Source organism: Sander lucioperca, chromosome 12 (assembly GCF_008315115.2).
Source record: "Sander lucioperca isolate FBNREF2018 chromosome 12, SLUC_FBN_1.2, whole genome shotgun sequence".
NCBI lineage: Eukaryota > Metazoa > Chordata > Actinopteri > Perciformes > Percidae > Sander > Sander lucioperca.
This window is the reverse complement of record NC_050184.1, coordinates 24,238,987-24,259,127: the sequence shown is the minus strand read 5'-3', so window position 1 is coordinate 24,259,127 and position 20,141 is coordinate 24,238,987. Positions and strand designations below refer to the sequence as shown.

At 40.9% G+C, this 20,141-nt stretch overlaps 2 protein-coding genes across 2 annotated transcripts in view; both read right to left on the bottom strand.

The window, feature by feature from the left end:
• Positions 1-5,299, bottom strand: part of cacna2d3a (calcium channel, voltage-dependent, alpha 2/delta subunit 3a) — a 159,239-nt gene extending 153,940 nt beyond the window's left edge. Inside the window, exon 1 of the mRNA XM_036008563.1 lies at positions 5,117-5,299. The gene's annotated coding sequence lies outside the window, so the exon portion shown is untranslated. The remainder of the gene's footprint in view (positions 1-5,116) is intronic.
• A 1,185-nt stretch (positions 5,300-6,484) lies between these two features.
• atp6ap1lb (ATPase H+ transporting accessory protein 1 like b) lies at positions 6,485-19,539 on the bottom strand. Its single transcript, XM_031316688.1, has 7 exons — positions 19,304-19,539; positions 11,892-11,929; positions 11,207-11,289; positions 9,675-9,913; positions 9,290-9,340; positions 8,923-9,166; positions 6,485-8,564 (listed from the first exon to the last, which is right to left on the bottom strand). The coding sequence occupies exons 1-7, from the start codon at positions 19,435-19,437 to the stop codon at positions 8,328-8,330; spliced, it is 1,026 nt and encodes a 341-aa protein (XP_031172548.1). The 5' UTR covers positions 19,438-19,539; the 3' UTR covers positions 6,485-8,327.
• Between the last annotated feature and the right edge of the window lie 602 nt (positions 19,540-20,141).

The window sequence follows — 20,141 nt, the reverse complement described above, 5'->3', positions numbered from 1 at the left end:
GGAGTTGGAGAACACAAGAGAAAAGAAGACACAAAGAGAGACTGGAAGAGACGGGAGGAAGCCATCTGCTATTAAAAGGCTAAAGCATAAGAGAGAAACAAGAAGGTGCTACAGAAAGACAGGGCACTAAATTGAAAGCAACTGGAGCATGGTATGACAGAGGTAGAGGAAGATTTGTCAGGACATATAATCTGGTGTTTAGAGTGCGTCTTGTTGGAAATCAGTGTGTCACCCTGGTGACAAATCAGCATGGCTCTCAACACTTCTGGTTTGCGAGGAAATGCAAGAGCCAGGCTGACTTCTCGGCTATCTCACGGTGCTCACTGATAACTACGTAGAACAATTTTGCAAATTTTTTTGGCAACATCTTACTACTCATTACTCATCACAGCAAAAAGTCAAGTTAGGCTCAATTATAAGACTCTGATGCACCTTCAGTAACTTCAAATAACAACAGAAAAAAAAAGAAATTTCAAACACTCAAGAGAGCACTACATCAGGTCTGACATGAGGGCACTACGTCAGTGTGTCACTTTCTGAATATAATGTGTTTGTGTATGTATGCCTGTATGCATGCATGCATGCATGATCATCCATCCAGTCTGTCTCCTTTTCCATTTTTCTAAACTGTCATGTCTGCACTGCCGGTCTCCTGAGGGCCAAAGCATCTCATAGCTCACACTTTACACGCTGTCCTTGCACTGGGGTTGTGTTCAGATGCAGTAGGTAAACAAACAGAAAGCAGGGATTGTGCATTGTGTGTGTGTGTGTGTGTGTGTGTGTGTGTGTGTGTGTGTGTGTGTGTGTGTGTGTGTGTATAAGAGAATAAATGTCCAGTGAAGAAGTTTATGCAGCAAGGCACACATATACACACATCTTCCTAAACGACAGTAATACCAAAAGCACTATGACAACATGCATAATTAAAGGCACTCCACCTAAAAATAGAAGGGTGGGAAAGAGAGAGTATGGAAACAAGAGATGAGTGAGAAATGAGAGAAAGACAGAGAGGGGTAACGAAGAACTGAGATGTCCACAGCAATAACAAAGTAGGAAAAAAAATCTGATGCACAAATTGTGTGGATAGTCTGACTTTTGTATTAAGGAGTAAACTTGTCAATTTTCTATTCCATCTTCAAACAAACAGTGTGAAATGACTCAAGCGGCTGTCTGATTGCCTGAAAGAAAAGACTTGATGGGAGACGTGGCTTCATTATGTGGAGAAATAACAGGCAGTCGGCAAAGGCGTCTGTGATATTTGCATTATTTTGTGTAGAAGATTAAAAATGGCGCTAAAGTTCTCTACATTCATAACATGTTCGCGATTGATTTGCCTAAAGCATGCCATTCCATTTTACATTCCTCAGCCACTTCAATTAAAGAAAAAACACCTTGCTGTTACAAGTCCTCTCCTTGCCCGCATTATTATCTCTCTTCTTTATCCACCCCCCCTCCCCCACCCCCACCTCCCATTATCAGCTTATTTCCGATATGCAATCTCCTTTTTATCTTTTTCTTGTGTCTCGTTGGCCGTGCCTCAGTGCACCTTATTAAAATGTGTATTTTCAAATCATTCTTCAAAGGCAAAATGTTTGCATAAAACAACCAGAGCCATGCCCCATGTTACAGGAAATTACAGTCAGACTGAGCAGATAGCCCACCTCTTTCTTGCCATCTGCTTTCTGTGTATTGGTTTGCGAACATTGTGCTACACAGCTGCAAATCAAGTGACAAAACACTGTATACTTTCAGTCATTATATTGGCTTATCGTTGTTTCTTCAGATTCTGAAACACAGCCCAAGCACTTGGCACATAGCTGTCAAAACAACCTATTTTCAGCAAAATGTATCTCTACAGCACTCGATCTGTATCCACAAACCACACATATTCATAAAACAACCTAGCACATCTTTCAACAAAATGACTGAGCTACTGTAGAGCAGCATACAGTGAAACTCCTCTGATCCACATTGGGACTGTTTATTTGTTTAAACCCCATAGCCTAGGCTGTCTTGTCGATAACCAACTCATTTGCAATGATAACATGCCCAAGACGCTATAATGAGGCCATTCACTGCCGCTGTGCTGATAGAGGATGAGGAACTCGGAGGCTGTGATTGGCTTGACTGTGATGTTCAATTAACAGTCAACTCACCGAGTCCTAACGCACATCAAAGTGCCCCATTGGGCCAAATCAATGATTGACATTGCAGAATAATCCTTGGCACTGAAGGGCTGAGCAATATTATCTCTAACTATTTACCACAGTGGACACACCAAACAAGGAATATAAAAAAAAGAAATGTAAGAACTTTAAAGGGTGAAGAATAAAAGGAGGAAGAGGGATAGTCTAGTCTACTGCCAGGATGCTGCCATTCCAGGCCCTAACCAGTTGTGTAAAAAGCGTGTGAACACAGATTCCTAAAAAGGTCCAACTTTACCCACCTATCATCGTTAGTATCCTTCCCATCTCTTCTGCTCCCAAAATGCAAAGCAGCTTAGACAGTGGAACCCCGTCACAGTTTGGCTGCAACAAAGGAGTTGTGCGGAGTACCCTGCGGGCCCTGTGCTTTCTGGCTGGCAGCTTTACATATAAAACAGGCAGGCCTATCTGTCTCTGCACAGGCTGTGGCCACAAAGTCCGAATCCCCAGCTTGGAGTACTCTGAGGATCCTTGCTCTGGAGTTCTGCACAGGGAGAGATTAACAACAAACACTAAACATGACTCTTCTATTTACGTCTCAGAAGGAGGGAAGTTATGGATCACTGAGGGACGTTTGGTCAAATAAAAGTCTCCTGCTTCACTGTCGACACAAATAATCTTTGTCCTTGCTCTTCAAAGCTGTTGATGAATCTAATTTTGAATATCTTTGTACATTATTTGTTGAATTTAATGTGAAGCTTTAGCGCTGTTATTGGCTACTGCTGTTCAATTCGATATGAAGTTTTAGTCACGTTTCAAGTTATCGCCACTGACCATCTCTGCAGCAAATGAAAACCATTTAAATTACGTCTTTTCTTTGGCTTTCATAATTGGTCACAGCAAATCTTAATGTATCATATTTCAGTTATTTGGAGGTGGTATATCCAGAACATATCCAGAGGTAGCGACCAGAAACTGTGACACAAGCAAACACTGACATCTAGAGCATGTTATATGAAGTTACACTTTCCAAGTACATATGTGAGGCACATTATAAAACAGACAAAAACAGGCCTATATTTGAAATGACTGGTTGAGAAACAAGCAAAATATTGATTTTTTTATCATATAATCAAAGTCTTCAATTATATCTGCCCAAAGAATTAAGTACTAGGCTTTCTAAGGGTAAACAAAGCTTTGGCTATATCCTTATTGTATGGCTTATGTACTAAATAACTATGACTAAGACCAATAAATGATTCATTAGGCAACTAACAAAAACTTGCTTTTTATGGAGAAGCTTGATGTGTTGTGTCAGAAAATCTTGACCTGCACTGCAGCTGAACATTTAAATAAATTACAACATACACATACACAAAAACACTATAAAGCACCGGTCCCCACTGATAAGGAGATTATGACCACATTTGACCACTTGTGAGCAATGTACATTTTACAAGTGTCTTGTAATATAAATTGCTGCTGTTCATTGCAGCACACAGGGATGCACAGTTACCCTGACCTCTAGTGGATGTATTAAAACATTGCAAGCTCTATGCATTAATTAGTCATAAAAAACAATCTCAACCCTCCTCTATGGATGTATTGCCCTCCTCAAGGTACCACTGTCAGTGAGCAACATGACATGACAGTTTGCTACAGTATCTGAGTAACCTTAACAGCCAAAATGATCTCTGCACATCATAAAATAAGTGACCCCAGAGAATGACTATTTGTGTTTGCTCTCTATGAAGTTAAGTGTACAATTTGGGAACAAAACAAAAAGATTCATTTAATAGTGTACTACAATAGGCATTATGCTTTACTCACTAAGCTTGTTTGTTTTCCACATTTTTTAAGTTTTTTCATTTTAGAAATCAAATGTTCACATATTGAAACAGCTAGCTCTGCAATTTGTACTTCTGTTCTGCAGTCTCATTGTTTGCACCGTTTTTATAGATTGTCTTGTTGCGTTGATACTTATACTGTATTCTTATTTTTGTTGTTTATGCTTCGTTCTCACGTTCATGAGTTTACATGTAATGAAAGGAGCTTTATAAATAAAGTTGCCATTAATCAATGGACCTAAGGACAATTTGTTGTCTGTCTGTGTAACTGTGCAGTACCACAGCATCTCAACAAACTGCACTGACCAAACTGACATCAAATGCAGTACTAATTATCATGGTCTCTAAAGGATCAACCTGATATTTTGGTGACCCCCTGATCATCTCTTCAGCACTATCAGACCAAAACTTCAACTGGTACACAATTAAATCAGAGCACTATTTTTATTGCACACAAAAGCTTTCCTAAGGCCCTACCACTGTACACAATCTATAGCCTACACTAATTACCAGATCTCCATACAATTTGACGGTTATTCCAAACACCACATACACCAAAAACAACACAGCTGACCACCACACACCACACATTACAGGCAGTGTTGTGGATGTTACTTTAAAAATGCAGGCCTTATCAATTAGCCTACTAATAAAACAGCACAGATCAATCAAAGGTGCCTTTCAACAACTTTTATGACTTGTTAGATTCTGTGAGATCATTTGTATTGAAAAGATCCCTTGCTTGGTGTAATCTTGCACTTTATTAGGCTACAGTGTTGTGATGATTTGCTGTGGTATGGGATATGACTGTGTTGAAGTTAATACGCAGTCTGTCTGGGAAATACAGTATTCTATCGCTATGGGTAGCCTATCTGTGAGTTCACAAAAATAACTTTAAGATACAACCCCCAAAAACATCCCTATGGTTTGCATAGGGAATGCGTATGGTTGAATAACGGACTACAGAGGGCTAAGGTCAGGAACTGGGCAAACGTTAAACGTTAGCAAGAAGCACTGTCCTGTTCTCACAATAAAGCCGCGGGGTTCACACAGTTACCACCAAACTCAGGTGATTCATACCAGCTGCTAAGAGGACACACTATGTACATTTAACTCTGGGGTTACCTGTCGGCATATATCCTTGTCTTTTTTGCCGCCTCCGCACACTTCCGGCCCTTCTTGTCAACTGAACGTTGGAGAAACAGGCATCTATTAATGGTAAGGCAAACAAATCTACCCCAGGAATGTCGAAATAATGGAGCCACTCAAATTAGTAGCTGTAATGTAATTCTGTAATTCCGTACATCTCTTACTCTAATCCTTAGTCGTTACTGAAGTAGGCTAATGGCATTACTAAAACGCGTTACTACTTCTTAAGACTTAACCAGGTGTACCAGGTATCAAGTGCTAGTGGCTAGAACCACATTGTAGACACTAGATGTCGCTGTAGAACACAAGCATGTGTTCACAAAATGACAATTGATTTGGATAACAAGGGTGTTCAAACTTGCATCTCAAAATAATATTTGAGGATTAACATTTCAGCGGCTCATTGTTCTGTCATGATGTAGGCCTAGCATGCAGAATCAAAATAAGCAGAAGTTTACCAACTCTTAGGGCACATTTTTAATGACATTGTTTTAAGTAAGGTGATTAACTTAGTCTCAACTCCTTGAAAATCCTATGTGCAAATAAAAATATGTAGGCCTATAGTTTTATTTAGCGCCTTTCAAGAAACCCAAGGACACTTTACAGAATTACTGTGGCTAGACTGGTGTTGGCAGGTAAACTGTAGGCCTACTGACATTTTAGGTCAGAGAGAAGTGGAGAAGAAGAGGAGAGAGTAGATGGCACACAGGAGGGGAGCCAGAGCTGGTGTGAAACCTGGACACTGGATTGGAGAGATGTGGGTTAAGCAGTGATGCCAGTAACGCGTTACTTAGTAACTTAGTCGCAGCACTGCAGTCAAATTTACAGAGCAAGTCCCACCAGGTGGTGCGAAGCAGAGAGCAGGAGGTCCCCCACCATCCAAACAACAAAAGCTGGACTTCGGTGCAAAACCAGTAAGTGGGGGAGAGTTGAAGAAGTTGATCGGGCAGTATGTTGTAGCGGAAATGCTGCCCTTAACACGGTTGACTCGCTCTCTTTCGTGCCATAATAAACAAGATCCCTACTACTGGCAATGCCGAGCTGCCTCACAGTAAACCGGTTATCATTTTTATGTTGAGGCTGTGGGGGTATTGTCGGCAGTTGTTGAATGTAACTAATAAAGTAACTTGTAATCTAACTTTGTTACTTTTAAAATCAAGTAATCTGTAAAGTAACTAAGTTACTTTTTCAAAGTAACTGTGGTAACACTGGGGTTAAGTAACAATTAACAACATGATCAAAACTGGATTTGATTGTAATTACCAAAAGAAAGAAAAAAAAATGATTAGTGTGCTGCTGTATGCAGTACAACGAAACTACCTAATATTTAATCACGGCACACCATTTCTTCTGAATATCATTTATTGTTCAATCTACATCAGTTGGTCCTTGGACAAACCGCTTCCGCTCATTTCATAGTTTGTAAGATACATTTATGACCAAAGAACACATTTCACACTGCTACAGATTGACAGAACTGCCATATCGAATGTTAAGATATCTATTTACTGTCATGCTGAGTGTTTTTATCAGTAGTACTGACTTACTGATGCTGTTACTGCTGCTAGTGTGGCTTCTGGCATAATAATGGCATCTATAAGTCCCGGTGGATGGACGGCATTCCATAGTATCGTCCTTCTATGGTTGGAATTTGTACTGTAATTTACAGTTAGATGAAACTGGACCTTACATTGTCTGGTCCAGCTTAAAACAAATAGACAGACAGTGTAATATGTTAATACTTTGTAGAAAAAATCATATGCATTGATACTTTCACCAGTCTTCATAGCACAATGTCTTACTTTTACCTATTTTTATTGGTTGTGCAATATTTGAAGATAGTAAACAGCTATGATCGTATAGAGATCTTAATTTATCTACAGCTTTGTATATCCTTTTGGTTATGAGGATTAGCATAGTCATCCTAATAGTATTTCATGATTACATTGTATAAAAAAAGACCTCCGCAGAGTTACACTTCTGTACATATATGTGTTTTTGCTTTGTACATAGCTGTAACTGTTAGCTTTCATTTTCACATTGTCTCACTTCATCTCTCACCATATTGCATGGCAACTCCTTAGTAGCTTCACTTTGGCAGTCAAACCCACTGGTGTGGATGGAGGACCCATGGTCTCCCTTGTCCAAACGCTTGACTCTCAGAGAGGCAAGACCCGCTTTCCTGCCATGCCCTCAGATGGGCAGTCTTGTGCAGCATAGTTCCTTGTATAGTCTTTAATAGTTTGTTGTTAGTGCTTTCGCAACTAACCAATGTTGTGCTAGTTTGTAGAACCCCCCTTTGTCTGGCTGGTCTGTAAAAGGCCGTTTCACAGTTAAGTCCCAAGCAGCAGTCTTGTTTAGGGTCTGAGAGACTCCAGAGGCTCTGAAGGGCCAGTATTGCCAGTCCATTCACTCCAGCCAGATACTAGACCAGTGGTTCCCAATATTTCTCTTCACTTACACTCAAAAGCTTTTCAAGCTCCTTCTACTTTGTGCCATATTTGACTGTTTTAAGCTGCAACTCATGCAAGACTCTCTATAATCCTTAGTATTAGGAAACACTGTGCTAGACCAGCCTTTTATGACATGCAGCTAATACGGCTATTTCAGCTATAAAACTGGCTGTTTGAAGTATATATTTCTTGCAGCGGTATTAGACAAAGTACACTGTAATGAAAGCTAGAAAGACAATGTGATTGATGGTAGCTTGTAATATGACACTTGTGAGCCATGTAATACATACGTATAATCAGGAACATCTGATGTTAGCTGTATTAGCTACAGTTGCTAGCCTTTTGTGGTTTTAATGGCTGACTGGGGTAAAGGCCTGTATATGCTGTCGTCCTTCAGGGTCCCGGGACTGTCCCTGGCCTTTGACATCAGGATCATGAACCATCTCTCAGGGAGAGGCTTGAACATCCAAAGGCCTTATTCAAAATCTGAATGCCAAGACGCAGGTCAATGAGAAAAGAAGACAAAGTATCCAACCACGGTCTGCATTTACTTAAAGTAGTTAAGACATACAAGGTTTTCATATGAACAGGCAAAGTTGTCATTTTGTTGAACAAATATTCTGTGGAGGATACTTTTTCACTCTTATATTCACTTGCACTCCCCTTGGCCTCACTTTTCAGCAGCTTTCTCGCTCCCTCTCTCCCCCTGTTGTTCTCCAGCTCTTCTTTTTCCTTCACAGGCTGTTCTTGTCTGGCAACTCGGCTTCTGGACTACGGGGAAAGTAGACGGTGGCTTTGTGCTCCTCATAACGGTCAATGTGCTTCAGGTGTACCACCATGTGCAGGGCATAGGCTAAGACGAGGAGCAGGATCAAAGATGTCACCAAGCCCATCAGGATGGCTGGTGTCAGGAAAGTGGCACAGTCACTGGCCGACGCAAATTTGTCTGACTGCACGTTGAAGGCCTGGATCTGGAAGAGCATGAGAGAAGGCGGAAAGATGAGATTAGGCTAAACTAAAGAGGGATAGTGGCTCTTACTGGGCTTACCAGGCACAGAGACACTGGGCAGATGGACAGGTTGAGACAGCCTAGCAGATGGCTAAACAGACAGTGGACAGACAGATTGACAAACTGCCAAACAGATGGTAAACAGACTGGCTGACTGACTGACAGCCAAACAGGCGGAACACAAAAGGAAACAGCTGGCAATCATACAGACATGCACACACGTAGGAAACAGGGGGGAAAGACTATGATAGAACAGTGAATGTGCAATCATTACTAGAAGAGTTCACAACAAAGGCTGCGCCCCTTGTGAGACAGTGTACCTGGAAATCAGTGAAAGTGATGTGCCAGTTAGCAGATGTGTCAGTGTGGGAGCTGGGCACTAGCAGGGTGTCATATTTGTGAAGGCTGCTGACGTGCTGGCAATGGTAGGATGAAGTGGCCGGAGCGTAGACCTCACTGGCGTTGAACGTGGCCTCCTGGGTCCAGTTGTAGTGGATGTGAACACTGTCTAGTGTGAACCAGTTTTGACCAGCTGCCTCATAAAATGTGTTTGACATCTGAAGCCTGGCAGAAGAAACAATGCAGTTAGTTACATGCACAGTCCACACATATGAAAAGTTGTAGATAAATATCTTTTTTTTTTATGTTGGTCAGTGAAGATATTTGAAGTAAGCATGTGCATTTTACCTGATTACTAGACCTCGCAAGTCCTCCACATCACCAAACCTTAATGAAAGCCTGCAGTAAAACAAAGCCACAAATATTAAAACATCTGATTTTACACAGTAATTTAGAGCAGCTCTCAACTGACCACAGCAACACTTAAGTTATTACTGTCTTCTCGAAACAGTACTTTCACACATTTCCTTAGATAATTAAATGTCCATTTCCGTGTCTAATAGTAAGTAGTATCAAATCTATTCTGATGCCTTAGCTGTATATGTAGATAAGTGGGCTTTTGCTATATTTGACTAGCACACCATATAGTGTCCATCTTGTCTTGTAATTAGTGCAACAATTCACTAAAAACCAAAACAAATTCCTCAAACTTAACTCTATCACATTGACTTACGTAGCTTTCTCCCTAGTGCAGATGGAGCCTTTAGTGTCCACGGGTGAGTTGGTGTTGAAGACCCTCTCAGTTAGGTCAATAAAGGTATGGTTCCTGTAGCGGATTGCCAGGCGCTTTGCCTTGAACAGAATGCAGGTCTTTCCATTGTAAGACACGCTCAGTGGGCCATAAGGCCCGATCAGAGACTGGAGCAGCTTCCTCTTACTGTGATACATCCCTGGCTGATGCAAGTTAAAAGGCTGTAAACATATGAAGAGAGGAATTTAGCACAGGAGAAATAAAGAAACCGTGGGCAGCAGTAGTTTTGCATTCTTTGACTGTCCTCTAGAGGGCGATCACATTTGTATTCAAAGACATACTCAAGCTGTGCCCCATTTCAGGGACTCAATTTGGCCCATAAAAGGTGCGTGCCCTAAAGGTTTTGCTGATCCTGCTTGTCCTTGAATAAAACTATCTAGCATCACAAAGACCAAAACAAACCCCGCTGTTGAATCAATAATGGCTAAGTTTATCACCAGGAAGTTGATCTATAATGGCCAATTGGCAAACTAGTAGGAATTAAGGCTAGAAATGCAGACTTTGAAGGATCTAGCCAGTGAACAGGGATACAGCAATAGAGTCTATACATTCAAGTTATCACATTCCCCAATATACAGTATGTAGATCAGTCTTCTTCTACAACATGCGTCAGCGTGATCTGTGTATATCACCACCTAGCAGCTCTTGATCCAAAACAAGCATGCTTGGTACCTACTGCACCATTCTTTTATGAAGGTACAATTTTAAGGTGCAATTGAAGCTTCTGACCATAAAATGTTCAGTGTTCCAACCACCACTGAATCTCAAATGAGAATGGAGCAATGTTGTCTTCTCCATACAAAACTTGCATATAATTGTGTGGTAGCTGTTAGACTGCATTTCTGCACTGTGCAGATAGAAACTGCCCCCTCTATCTTTTTAATCTCTTTGCTCAAAGGCCACATCTCATTGGAGGGCATTTGGGCTAATCCAGCACTATTTTACAAGACATGTAAAGAGGCATACACAGTGGCTATGAAGGGATTATTTGTTTGTTCAATGTAAAATATTTGAAAAATAATTGAAAGGTCAGGTATGGTTACTGAGTAAACAATTTCCAAAACATTGAAAAGCTACCATACTGAATACAGTACAGTACAGAGACATTACTGCAAGAAATCAATTCATCTGTATAGTGCCTGGATGCATCAGCTGATACAGCATATGGTTTCACTGTGTTTTCAGTCAGAGTGGTCGTATGTGTGTGGGTGGTGAGGATGTTTTACCTCTGGTGAATGTGAGACTAATAATATTCCCACATCCAAGGTCAAGCAGTGTAGCTGAGTGAGTATGCTCTGATTTGTGTGTGTGTGTGTGTGTGTGTGTGTGTGTGTGTGTGTGTGTGTGTGTGTGTGTGTGTGTGTGTGTGTGTGTGTACAGTATGTTTGTACAGATAAAGAAAGATGGCTGATGGTGGAGATAGTGAGGGGAGAAGAGAGAGAGTGTGTGTGTACCTGCAGTATTCTCCTGAGTGGGTTTTCATCTTCAGGCATCAAAACAACCTCTTCACTTTCTAAGCCGTACTCACCATCTTGTCCTAAAAACACATACACACATTACTGCACCATGAAAGATTATATCAGTACACACATTAAGATGGTTTCAATGCTGCAATGCAGATTGCAACATAATCATAAAAGTTCAGCCGATTTCACAAACGCCACAGAGACACAGACACACACACACACACACACACACACACACACACACACACACACATAAGCACGAAGAGATCCTGCGTACACCTCGGTGCTCAGGCTCCTATCTATTTCCAGTTGCTTTGCGTCATCACAGTGACTCATCAGCAGTTTATTTCACAGTTACGGTAGTATTGTTAAGTGTTTACAAATACTGTTCATCTTGTTCCAGCAACATATCATTTGCAATCACATCATTTAAAGGAATGTCTCCATCATTTTTTCTGCCTTTTTTTCAAAGAGCCTAAATATAACACATCTGAATTGCCACTGAGGTGTATGGATCACACACAAGCCACACTTCAAAATTCATTTGTGTTACAATGTAGCAAATATGTCTGTTTGTCAGGACAATCTACCCAACTTCTATCCATCAGCATCAAAATTAACATGGCAGGTTTGATTGAATCAGGCCTTGTGTCACACCAGATTTGTTACTTACTTGATGTGACTCTTGTTGCTTGTTTGGGGTCCTCTTTGCTGTGGAAAAGACAGAAGACACAATAAGTTCTTGGGATCACGAGATTCAGGGAAATGTTGAAGGTTTTTCTCTTTTTGATAATGCTCCATAATGTACAGGGTGCCTATTTAACATGTTCCCTTGAACAGCAAAGTTCATTGTCTACTGATGCAGCTGCAGCAAACACAGGGACACAAAACTGCTTTGCAGGCTAGTGTGTGTGTGTGTATATATATATATTATTTTTTTTTTAAACACCTCGTAGAATATTCTATGCTGTAAAATTTATTTTATAAATGTATACAATAGGTTAGAATGATTGAATAATCATTCAATACACATTTTATACAACATATTAGTGTATGCCTGTGCTACTAAGTGTATATTTTGTTAGATATAGCATACAAACTTTTTAATTGTTTAATAGCCCAAATTACATGTTTTGTGTGGGGCATGCCATTTATAAAATATAGTTTGCCACTGAACTGCCATAAACATGGTAAGTATACTGTTGCATTAATTATGTATGAAAGTGACCATAATGAAAAAAGAAATCCACAAACATTTTGATGTGATATCCAGACTTATTAAATTACACATTTTGCAACGTACAATATATGATCCATAAAGGGGGGACTGCACAGTACACAGCTGCAGAGCACTCAACTCACAAAGCTTTGCCTTCAGAAACTTTGTGTGGGGTGTTGCTTTTACTAAATGACCGATCTTTGATGTGGGACTGACTGACCTACATTGTGCACGTGTCGAAGGACAAACCATTTACTTTGTTTGCCCTCGCTTTCCACTTCTCAGGATGACTAAACCCTGTATAGCCTTGGACTTCTTCAAGTTAATTCTGATCCTTTTAACTGTCTAATCAAAGACGTAATACACTAGCAATGGGCTTACTAAGTGGCGCAGACATGGCCAGTTTTGCCTGTTGTTGTGATGATCCAGCCAATGCTCTGACTGTGTGGTGTGCCCTAGCCTGTCCTTTAGCGATCATAGGCTGGCCTGCTAATCTCCATACAACGGCCAGTTATAATGGACTTGTAAAAAGTAAACCCTATAACCTGTGGGAGTGGACATGACAACTAGCTTGTGTCTTTTTGTGTCACATCACTTGGCACTACTTCAGTCTGTCCGTTTATCAGCTTTGGTCTTAAGTATTTCAAATTATTTTATGAATTGCAGCACAACAAAAGCAATGTCTGTAAAGACCTATATCTGTGAGTGATATCGTCTTTGTTATCTTTAGTTTAGATCTTGTAGGGAAGGCCTTTTTAGTAGATACACAAGATAGACTGAGGATGACCTGGATGTTTATTAAACACACAAAAGCTAATACATCACAATAGCTGTGATAAGGACTGTTTACACTTTGTTTCTCTGAACCAGACACTTTTGGAGCTGCCCCAATACTGTAGTTGAGTGATCTATGAGGAACAACTTCAACCTACTTTTTGTAATAAAAAAGGTTATGAAATGGGGATTCAGCTGCTTAAAAGTGACCAAAAAACTATTTGTACTACATTACTTCTTACTTCCACAAGCCAGAGAGCACAGTCTTGTGATTTATAAGGGAATATTTACATTTAATCTCAATGTGTAAGATTAAGTTCTTCCCATGTTCTTCTTTCCATAAATGTGAAGGGAGTATATGGCTATGTACCTTACGACATTTATTTTTTCACCTGCCTTTTATGCTCAAAATCTCAAACTGGATTTTGGCCAGATTCAAGCAAATGATGGATCTTTTCATGTCACCATGACATTTTCACTGATTGGCTCAAGGGCCGTATTGTTGGCTCATTCATCCATGGATGCCATGCACAATATCTCAGATGCAGCTGTCTACTTTTTTTTCAGATTGAAGAGATTATGCATCCCTCTTGTCCATTTTTCATTTTACTTATTGGTCTAGGTAGTGCAACTAAAGATCAAAACAAGGTGAGCAGACTTGGGCAGCAGTTAACAGATATAAAGGTATTAGTGTGTCTGATAGCACTGGAAGTAATAGATTTAGGGTAGGTTGCTGGACATATCAGTTCCAGCAGCCTGGAGCAGTTATTTACCCGCCTGGTGCAGTTACCACCTGGGCAATAATGTGTAGTTTAGTGCCAGATGGATTAGGATTAGTGGGAAGCACAGGCCAGGTCCACAGGAGCCCAAATGTGGTAAGCGGCAGGCCCTGAACAAGATGAAGAGATTAAGGCATGATGTCAGAGCCCACAGCATTCTAGACAGTTCAAGTGCTAATTAATACATCTGAACTGACTTCTGAAATCATGACTTACTGTACACCCAGCTGTCCAGTAAATTTGAACTTTGACAATGACCATTGTAATTGAGCTAAGTACAAATGGAGCAGTTTAGGGTCTTTGGTTAAATTTGTGTAACTGGTATCCCCTCGCGAAATGTACTTCACTTCTTTATTACACTTATTTCTTGGGCTTATATTCATTGGATTTATTATATTGGACTGCTATAGGTATATCAATATCATACTAATGTTATTGTAGTACTGTTAGAACCTTCTTTTTTGTAATCATTGATTGTTAATAATAAAACAATGTTGCTAATATTTTCTTTTCCATGAAAGTACTCAATGTTCTCAATTGAATGGGTAAAGAAGAGTGAGTATGAGAAAACAGATTCATACACAGGATCAAATTCTGCAGTAAGACAAGCTCATGGTATGCAACATGTATATGCAGGCTACTCTTTCAATGCCATTGACTTTGTTTCAGATCAACTATTACACAGCTCGAGAGTATGGATGTTTCTTTTCTCAATAAATCAAATTGAAATTAAATCAAGTTTCAGTTAAACAGATGTCTGTAGAATGTGAATGAGTAAATGATCAGCAAGGAGGTACTATGCTGCCATTTCCATACAAGCTCATCAACTGGCTAAATTTGCTAAAATAGAGACTCACTTGGATGTGTGTGTGTGTGTGTGTGTGTGTGTGTGTGTGTGTGTGTGCGTGTGCGTGCGTGCGTGTGTTGCTACTATTTCATGGGTAACAATATGACAGTTTACTTAAATGGTAAATCCAAATATTTACATTTGCCCAGGTGAATGCTGGGTAAGCGTGTTTGTATATGAAAGAGCTGCCAATAGCACTATGCCTTTGGCAGCTGGCAGTTGTGACTGAAACCTCATGCTAGGTACTTGGACTTGCTCACTTATCACCTGCACTGATCTGTGAAGCCTTACAAATCTTATAACAACTTAAAGGTTCAAAATCATTCAAAGTCTACATTTCATATCTGATTTACATATTTATGAATTCATGTAAACACTACACAGCTACAATCGGGGATTAACAACTGTTTATACAAGCTGCATATGCAACCCCCCCCACCCCCACCCTAGCCCATCCCAAACACAAATGAATAAGCACTCCTTCCTCTGCACCTAGGCCTCAGCTGGCTGAAAGGAGCCAGAGGAGTCTGTGCAAGCATGAGAGCTAACTAGAGCCCAGCCGTTTGTTCCTGTGCCAGTTTCGCGAGGTCAGCAACCCAGGACTGCTGCTGCCCCGTCATTGGCTCAGCCTGTCACACGGTGCCTGGGTGCTGAACAGGCCCTTTATATAATCAAAGCCATGCCAGAGCCACTCCTTGGCTCACCTCGCTCCAACTGCATATATCCTAAATATGTGCGCATGCAAATGTACAAACATGCACCTACACTTATGTCCAAGATTGAATACACTATGAGGACCGTTAGCCTGTCATGATTAAAGTTGTTTTTAGATAACTAAGTGTCTGGCTTTTAAATATTAACAATGAGAATCATTAATGCTACTGATGGTATCTCGATCAATACAGTATAGTCACAGGACGTCCTTATTCAAGCCCGTAGATGGATAGCTGATTATCATCGCTCAACTGTGCCTCTGCTGTGTGCTGCTGAGCAGAGAGAAGGTGTGGTGCCTTCCCCCCAAACTTGTAAACAAATCATTTTTGCCTCTGCTACCACAGAGTGCTGAGCCACTGCACTCAGACCCTCTGTAAACCAGGATCAGTTCATCCAAGCCTCTACATCCTACTACAGGAATACAGTGTTGGGGAGTAATAGCTACTTGTTAGTTTTATTGAGTACAGTAGTTAACTATATTATGTGTGGTTCATTTAGCTTTTTGTAAAATTCTAATTTCATTAAAAACAATTACAAAGAACACAGAAGGTAATTTTTAGCAACTGAATGTGGACATTTAGCTATTGGATTTTAGTTTCTCAGCCTATCAATAGAGTATCAGACTACAGGACTACAGTGACGTGTTCTTGTACTCATATTTCCTTATATTATGCCTACATGAAATTTTAAACCTAGCTATGATAGTATTTCACAATGTCCAGGGATGTTAATCTCAGAGACAGTACTATTTTGGGGGTATATGGCAAATTATATTCATTGAAAAGCACTCAATGGTTGGGGTTAACTATTGTCCCTGACAGGCAGGAAGAAATGTCTTAATCCGCATTGTGCAGGTGCTGGCGTATTAATAGATTTAATAGTGCAGATTAAGCTTTAGGTGTTTACTAAAATGCCGCTCAAAGCCCAAGATGCCATTTCATTGCAGCTTCAAACTTCAGGTCCTCGGGTCAAGTTTAGACAACTCTAGCAAGTTGTCTAAATGTTCCTATGCCACTGAGATCAAATGCCTCAGTGTGTACAGTCTGACATCATGACTGCATTCAAATGGGGAAATGCAGACATTTCTACTCATGATTAGTCGCCTTAGACTTGATCGTTTCTGACTAAATATTGTTGAAATTAGCTGGTGGTCTTTTGACCCTGTAATCTTTCCTTGAAAGGGGATCACTGATCAAACTTCCACTGGATATCCAACACTTGGACCTCTAATCTGTGTCTATATTTGGGTCGGTTTGTCAGTGTTCAACAGTTTTAAGATACATTTAAGCAAATGTTGACTATACACTGTAGTGGATAAACGTTTAAACTGCAAACACATAAACTGCAGTGTAAACATGTTACAGTGTAGATTAACAAACAGGAACAAACATGCATGAGTAAGTCTTGCAGTGCAGTTTGTGGCTTTGAAGTATATTTTACTTGTTACCTGTGGTTTACAAAGTCATACAAGTGTTTTTGTTTCACAAAGATGCACAATTCTTGTGCTGGTCTAATGTGCTGACCCCATTCGGTCTATGTAAACGCATCTGTGGCCATTTTTTATTAGACTGTGTGGTGTGAGTGATATAATGTAATTTGAGTGTGTTGCAGCAGGCTCTTGCAATTGGGTCATATTTAATTGACTTGTGTAATTGTTTGAGAAACGTACTGGGCCAGGTTAACTCAACACTGACTGGTATTTTATTGTAATTAAAACGTGTGACTTGTTTATAAAAACAAAAATGATATATCAATAGCGTACCCGTTTATGCTACTCATTACGACATTTGTGATCAGCTTTGTTTGACATCCATTTTATTTCTGTCTGCTCTCAATAAAAAAAGCTTAATGCTGCATCAAATTTTTTTTTTTTCATTTTAAAACAACTATGAACTACAACTGCAAAATTTCCTCTCATTCTCTATCTTTGCCTGCGCTGTTGATAGACTCAGTCCGGATGAGTTAAGAGGAGATAATTTCCAAAATTACAATTTAGTCTTTGGACCCCTAATCTGTACCCATGTTTTGATAATTTTTAGCAGAACTGTATAATGCTTGGATTATTTTACAAGTACTGCTACAGTAGAGAGTATTCTAGTTATTTTAAAAAGGTATAAACATTTGTCAAATTATTTATGACCTTTTGAACTGCAATTATTTAGTTTAAACAGGGAAAGACATCACTATTTCTAAAATGTACTTCTGACATACTTTCCTAGAAAGTATTTGGTTGATGATGAATCGGGTTGTTAAGGCAGATATAACCCCACAGTGGGTCATCTCTGGCTAGTATTTCCAATAACTTTGTAAAGCTCTTGGCTATCAATCATAGTCCAGATCCATATTTGTCATAGTACCGCACATGTCAGTTACCACAGAAATCGGGGCTTACTGAACATTTCCTCTTCGTTATCTTCCTGCAACCCCATGTCTATTAGCAGTAGAGGCTTTTAACTCACTCTACCTTTCCGTCTGTATTTGCAACCAATGTTATGCACCCTACAAGGCCTCTAAAATGAATGGCATGAACGGCTGCTCTTATATAACAGCCTCTTTGAGTGTGTCAGAGCTAAGAACGGAGCTAAGACTGGGGACTGCAACTGTTACGTTGCAGAGTTACGTACAAAGTTTCCGGGGAATAGGTTTGAAACCCCAGGAGAAATTAATGTTGCCACTCTCTGTCGGAGAGACTGCAGTGAAAAGTTAAGATAGGGATCTGTCAGGGCTTCACAAACACTAAATTGAACTGAAATGAGAGCAATCCCATGAGACTTTGTATATTGAATTCTAAATCCAAGTTATTTGTGCCCTACACTTGCAAACATGTGTACAGATAAGATTGTTGGAGAATAAATGAAAGCATGACAGTAATAATCTTTGATTATCCAAAGTGTATTACTGTCCTGAAAGTGCAAAAGCGAGGTAAGTCATGAACAATGTTTAAAAAGCATTGTGTCAGAAACTGCAGCATATTATGGCTTTGAAGCATTTGCGCTCTAGAGGATTGTGTGAGCTATGATGCATGGCATAGTTTCAAAAGCCTTACATGGTTTTGGCACAGTATTATTGCCATAATGTCTCTATAAGCAGGCAGTAGATGTTGCTAGCAAAGACCCTGGCTGCCAACTCAGTCTCTGTGACACTGTTGTGAGTACCCCCAGGTTTCAGCTCTGAATATTTTATCCAGATTTGACCTGCAGGACTGCATGTGCATTATGCAGACATGGCTGGCTAGAATTCCACTCCCTCTCTCTATCTCTCTCTCTCTCAATGACTGCATCAGTAAACAGACCCCAACAGACCATCCCTGATGCATCCTCTCCTCCCTGTCCCATCCTTGTTTACCTTCCCTCCGTGCTGCTGCCCCTCTTCTCTCTCCTTTCCTCTCTCCTGCAGGCCCACTGCCCCAGCCTTATTTAGCTCCGTTCTGCCAGACCAACACTACTGTACAGAGACAACAGCCCCATTCGTGATCGATGAGCAGTGTCTGATGCAGTCCCCAAGACCGAGACAAACAAAGCCTCACAGCTCAGCTCTCTCTGACACACCAATACTGCCTGCATTCACCATTTGTGATACACCCAAGGTGAGATTGGGGAGAAGGGAAGGGAGGCGAAGGAAAGAAAGAAAGAAAGACCCTAAGAGAACACATCAGCATCCCAGCATCCCCGCATGCATCTCTCTATCCCCCCCCCCCCCCCTCCTCCCCAACACCCCTCCTCTGCTCACAGCCATTGAGAAGATGGATTTACCTTCTGTCCAGGATTTCAGGCACTTCTTCATAGGTGAGTCCTGGCTGAAACTCTTCGTCAGAGAAGGAGAGCCCAGGCCGGCTGAGAGCAGACAGCAAGGCAAGGGAGCAGAGGAGGAATGCGTGTGCAGCCATTGAGACAATGAAAGGAGACTGCCGCTGGTTGAGCTCCGCTTCATAATCTGCTCTCCTAGCAGTGCCTGACTTCCAGCTCCTCTGACTGGCAGCCACCCTGGCCAATCAGTAGCGAGCAGAGCCGATCAGCTTGCGTCATGGTCCCCTCACTGCACCCTCACCCCTCCTCTCCTCTCCCACCCTATTCCCTTCTCTGTCATCCTCCCTCTGCCTCTCACACTCTGCTCACCCTCCCACATCCACTCCTGTGCTCTCTATCTTCTCTTCCTCTGTTTCATGCACACATAGCCGCAGGCAAGCCCTATGTATAGACAGCGGCTCATTCTTTTTCATAGTACATCTCAACATACCTATGTTACCTACAAATAAAACACTCATACCCATGTAGACGCGCGCATACTCACACATCAGTGTTGGCACACACGCCTGCACACACTCTTGCCATGCAGGAACAGGCACACAGACACACACACCTCTGTGGAAAATCACCTGGGAATGTCAAGGTCAGATTGTGGAGGAGGATAGGAGGATGTTGACATGACTTTAGGTGGCCACAAAAAACAGAGCCATCACTGCATGACCTACATATCCAGAAAAGCAGAATTAATTCACTTGATCTATGTATTGTTGTAAGCACTGAGAGGGCCGGCGGCTGAGGAAATTGTCCACTGAGGCTGCAAATATGGATGACAGGAGCAGCTGAG

Excerpts from the sequence above, each read along its gene's own strand:
- atp6ap1lb (XM_031316688.1), bottom strand. The coding sequence starts at position 19,437 with ATGGCTGCACACGCATTCCTCCTCTGCTCCCTTGCCTTGCTGTCTGCT. Across the intron at positions 9,341-9,674 it reads TGCACTAGGGAGAAAGCTAC|GCTTTCATTAAGGTTTGGTG; the intron begins GTAAGTCAATGT and ends GTTTTACTGCAG. Across the intron at positions 9,167-9,289 it reads TTGCGAGGTCTAGTAATCAG|GCTTCAGATGTCAAACACAT; the intron begins GTAAAATGCACA and ends TTCTTCTGCCAG.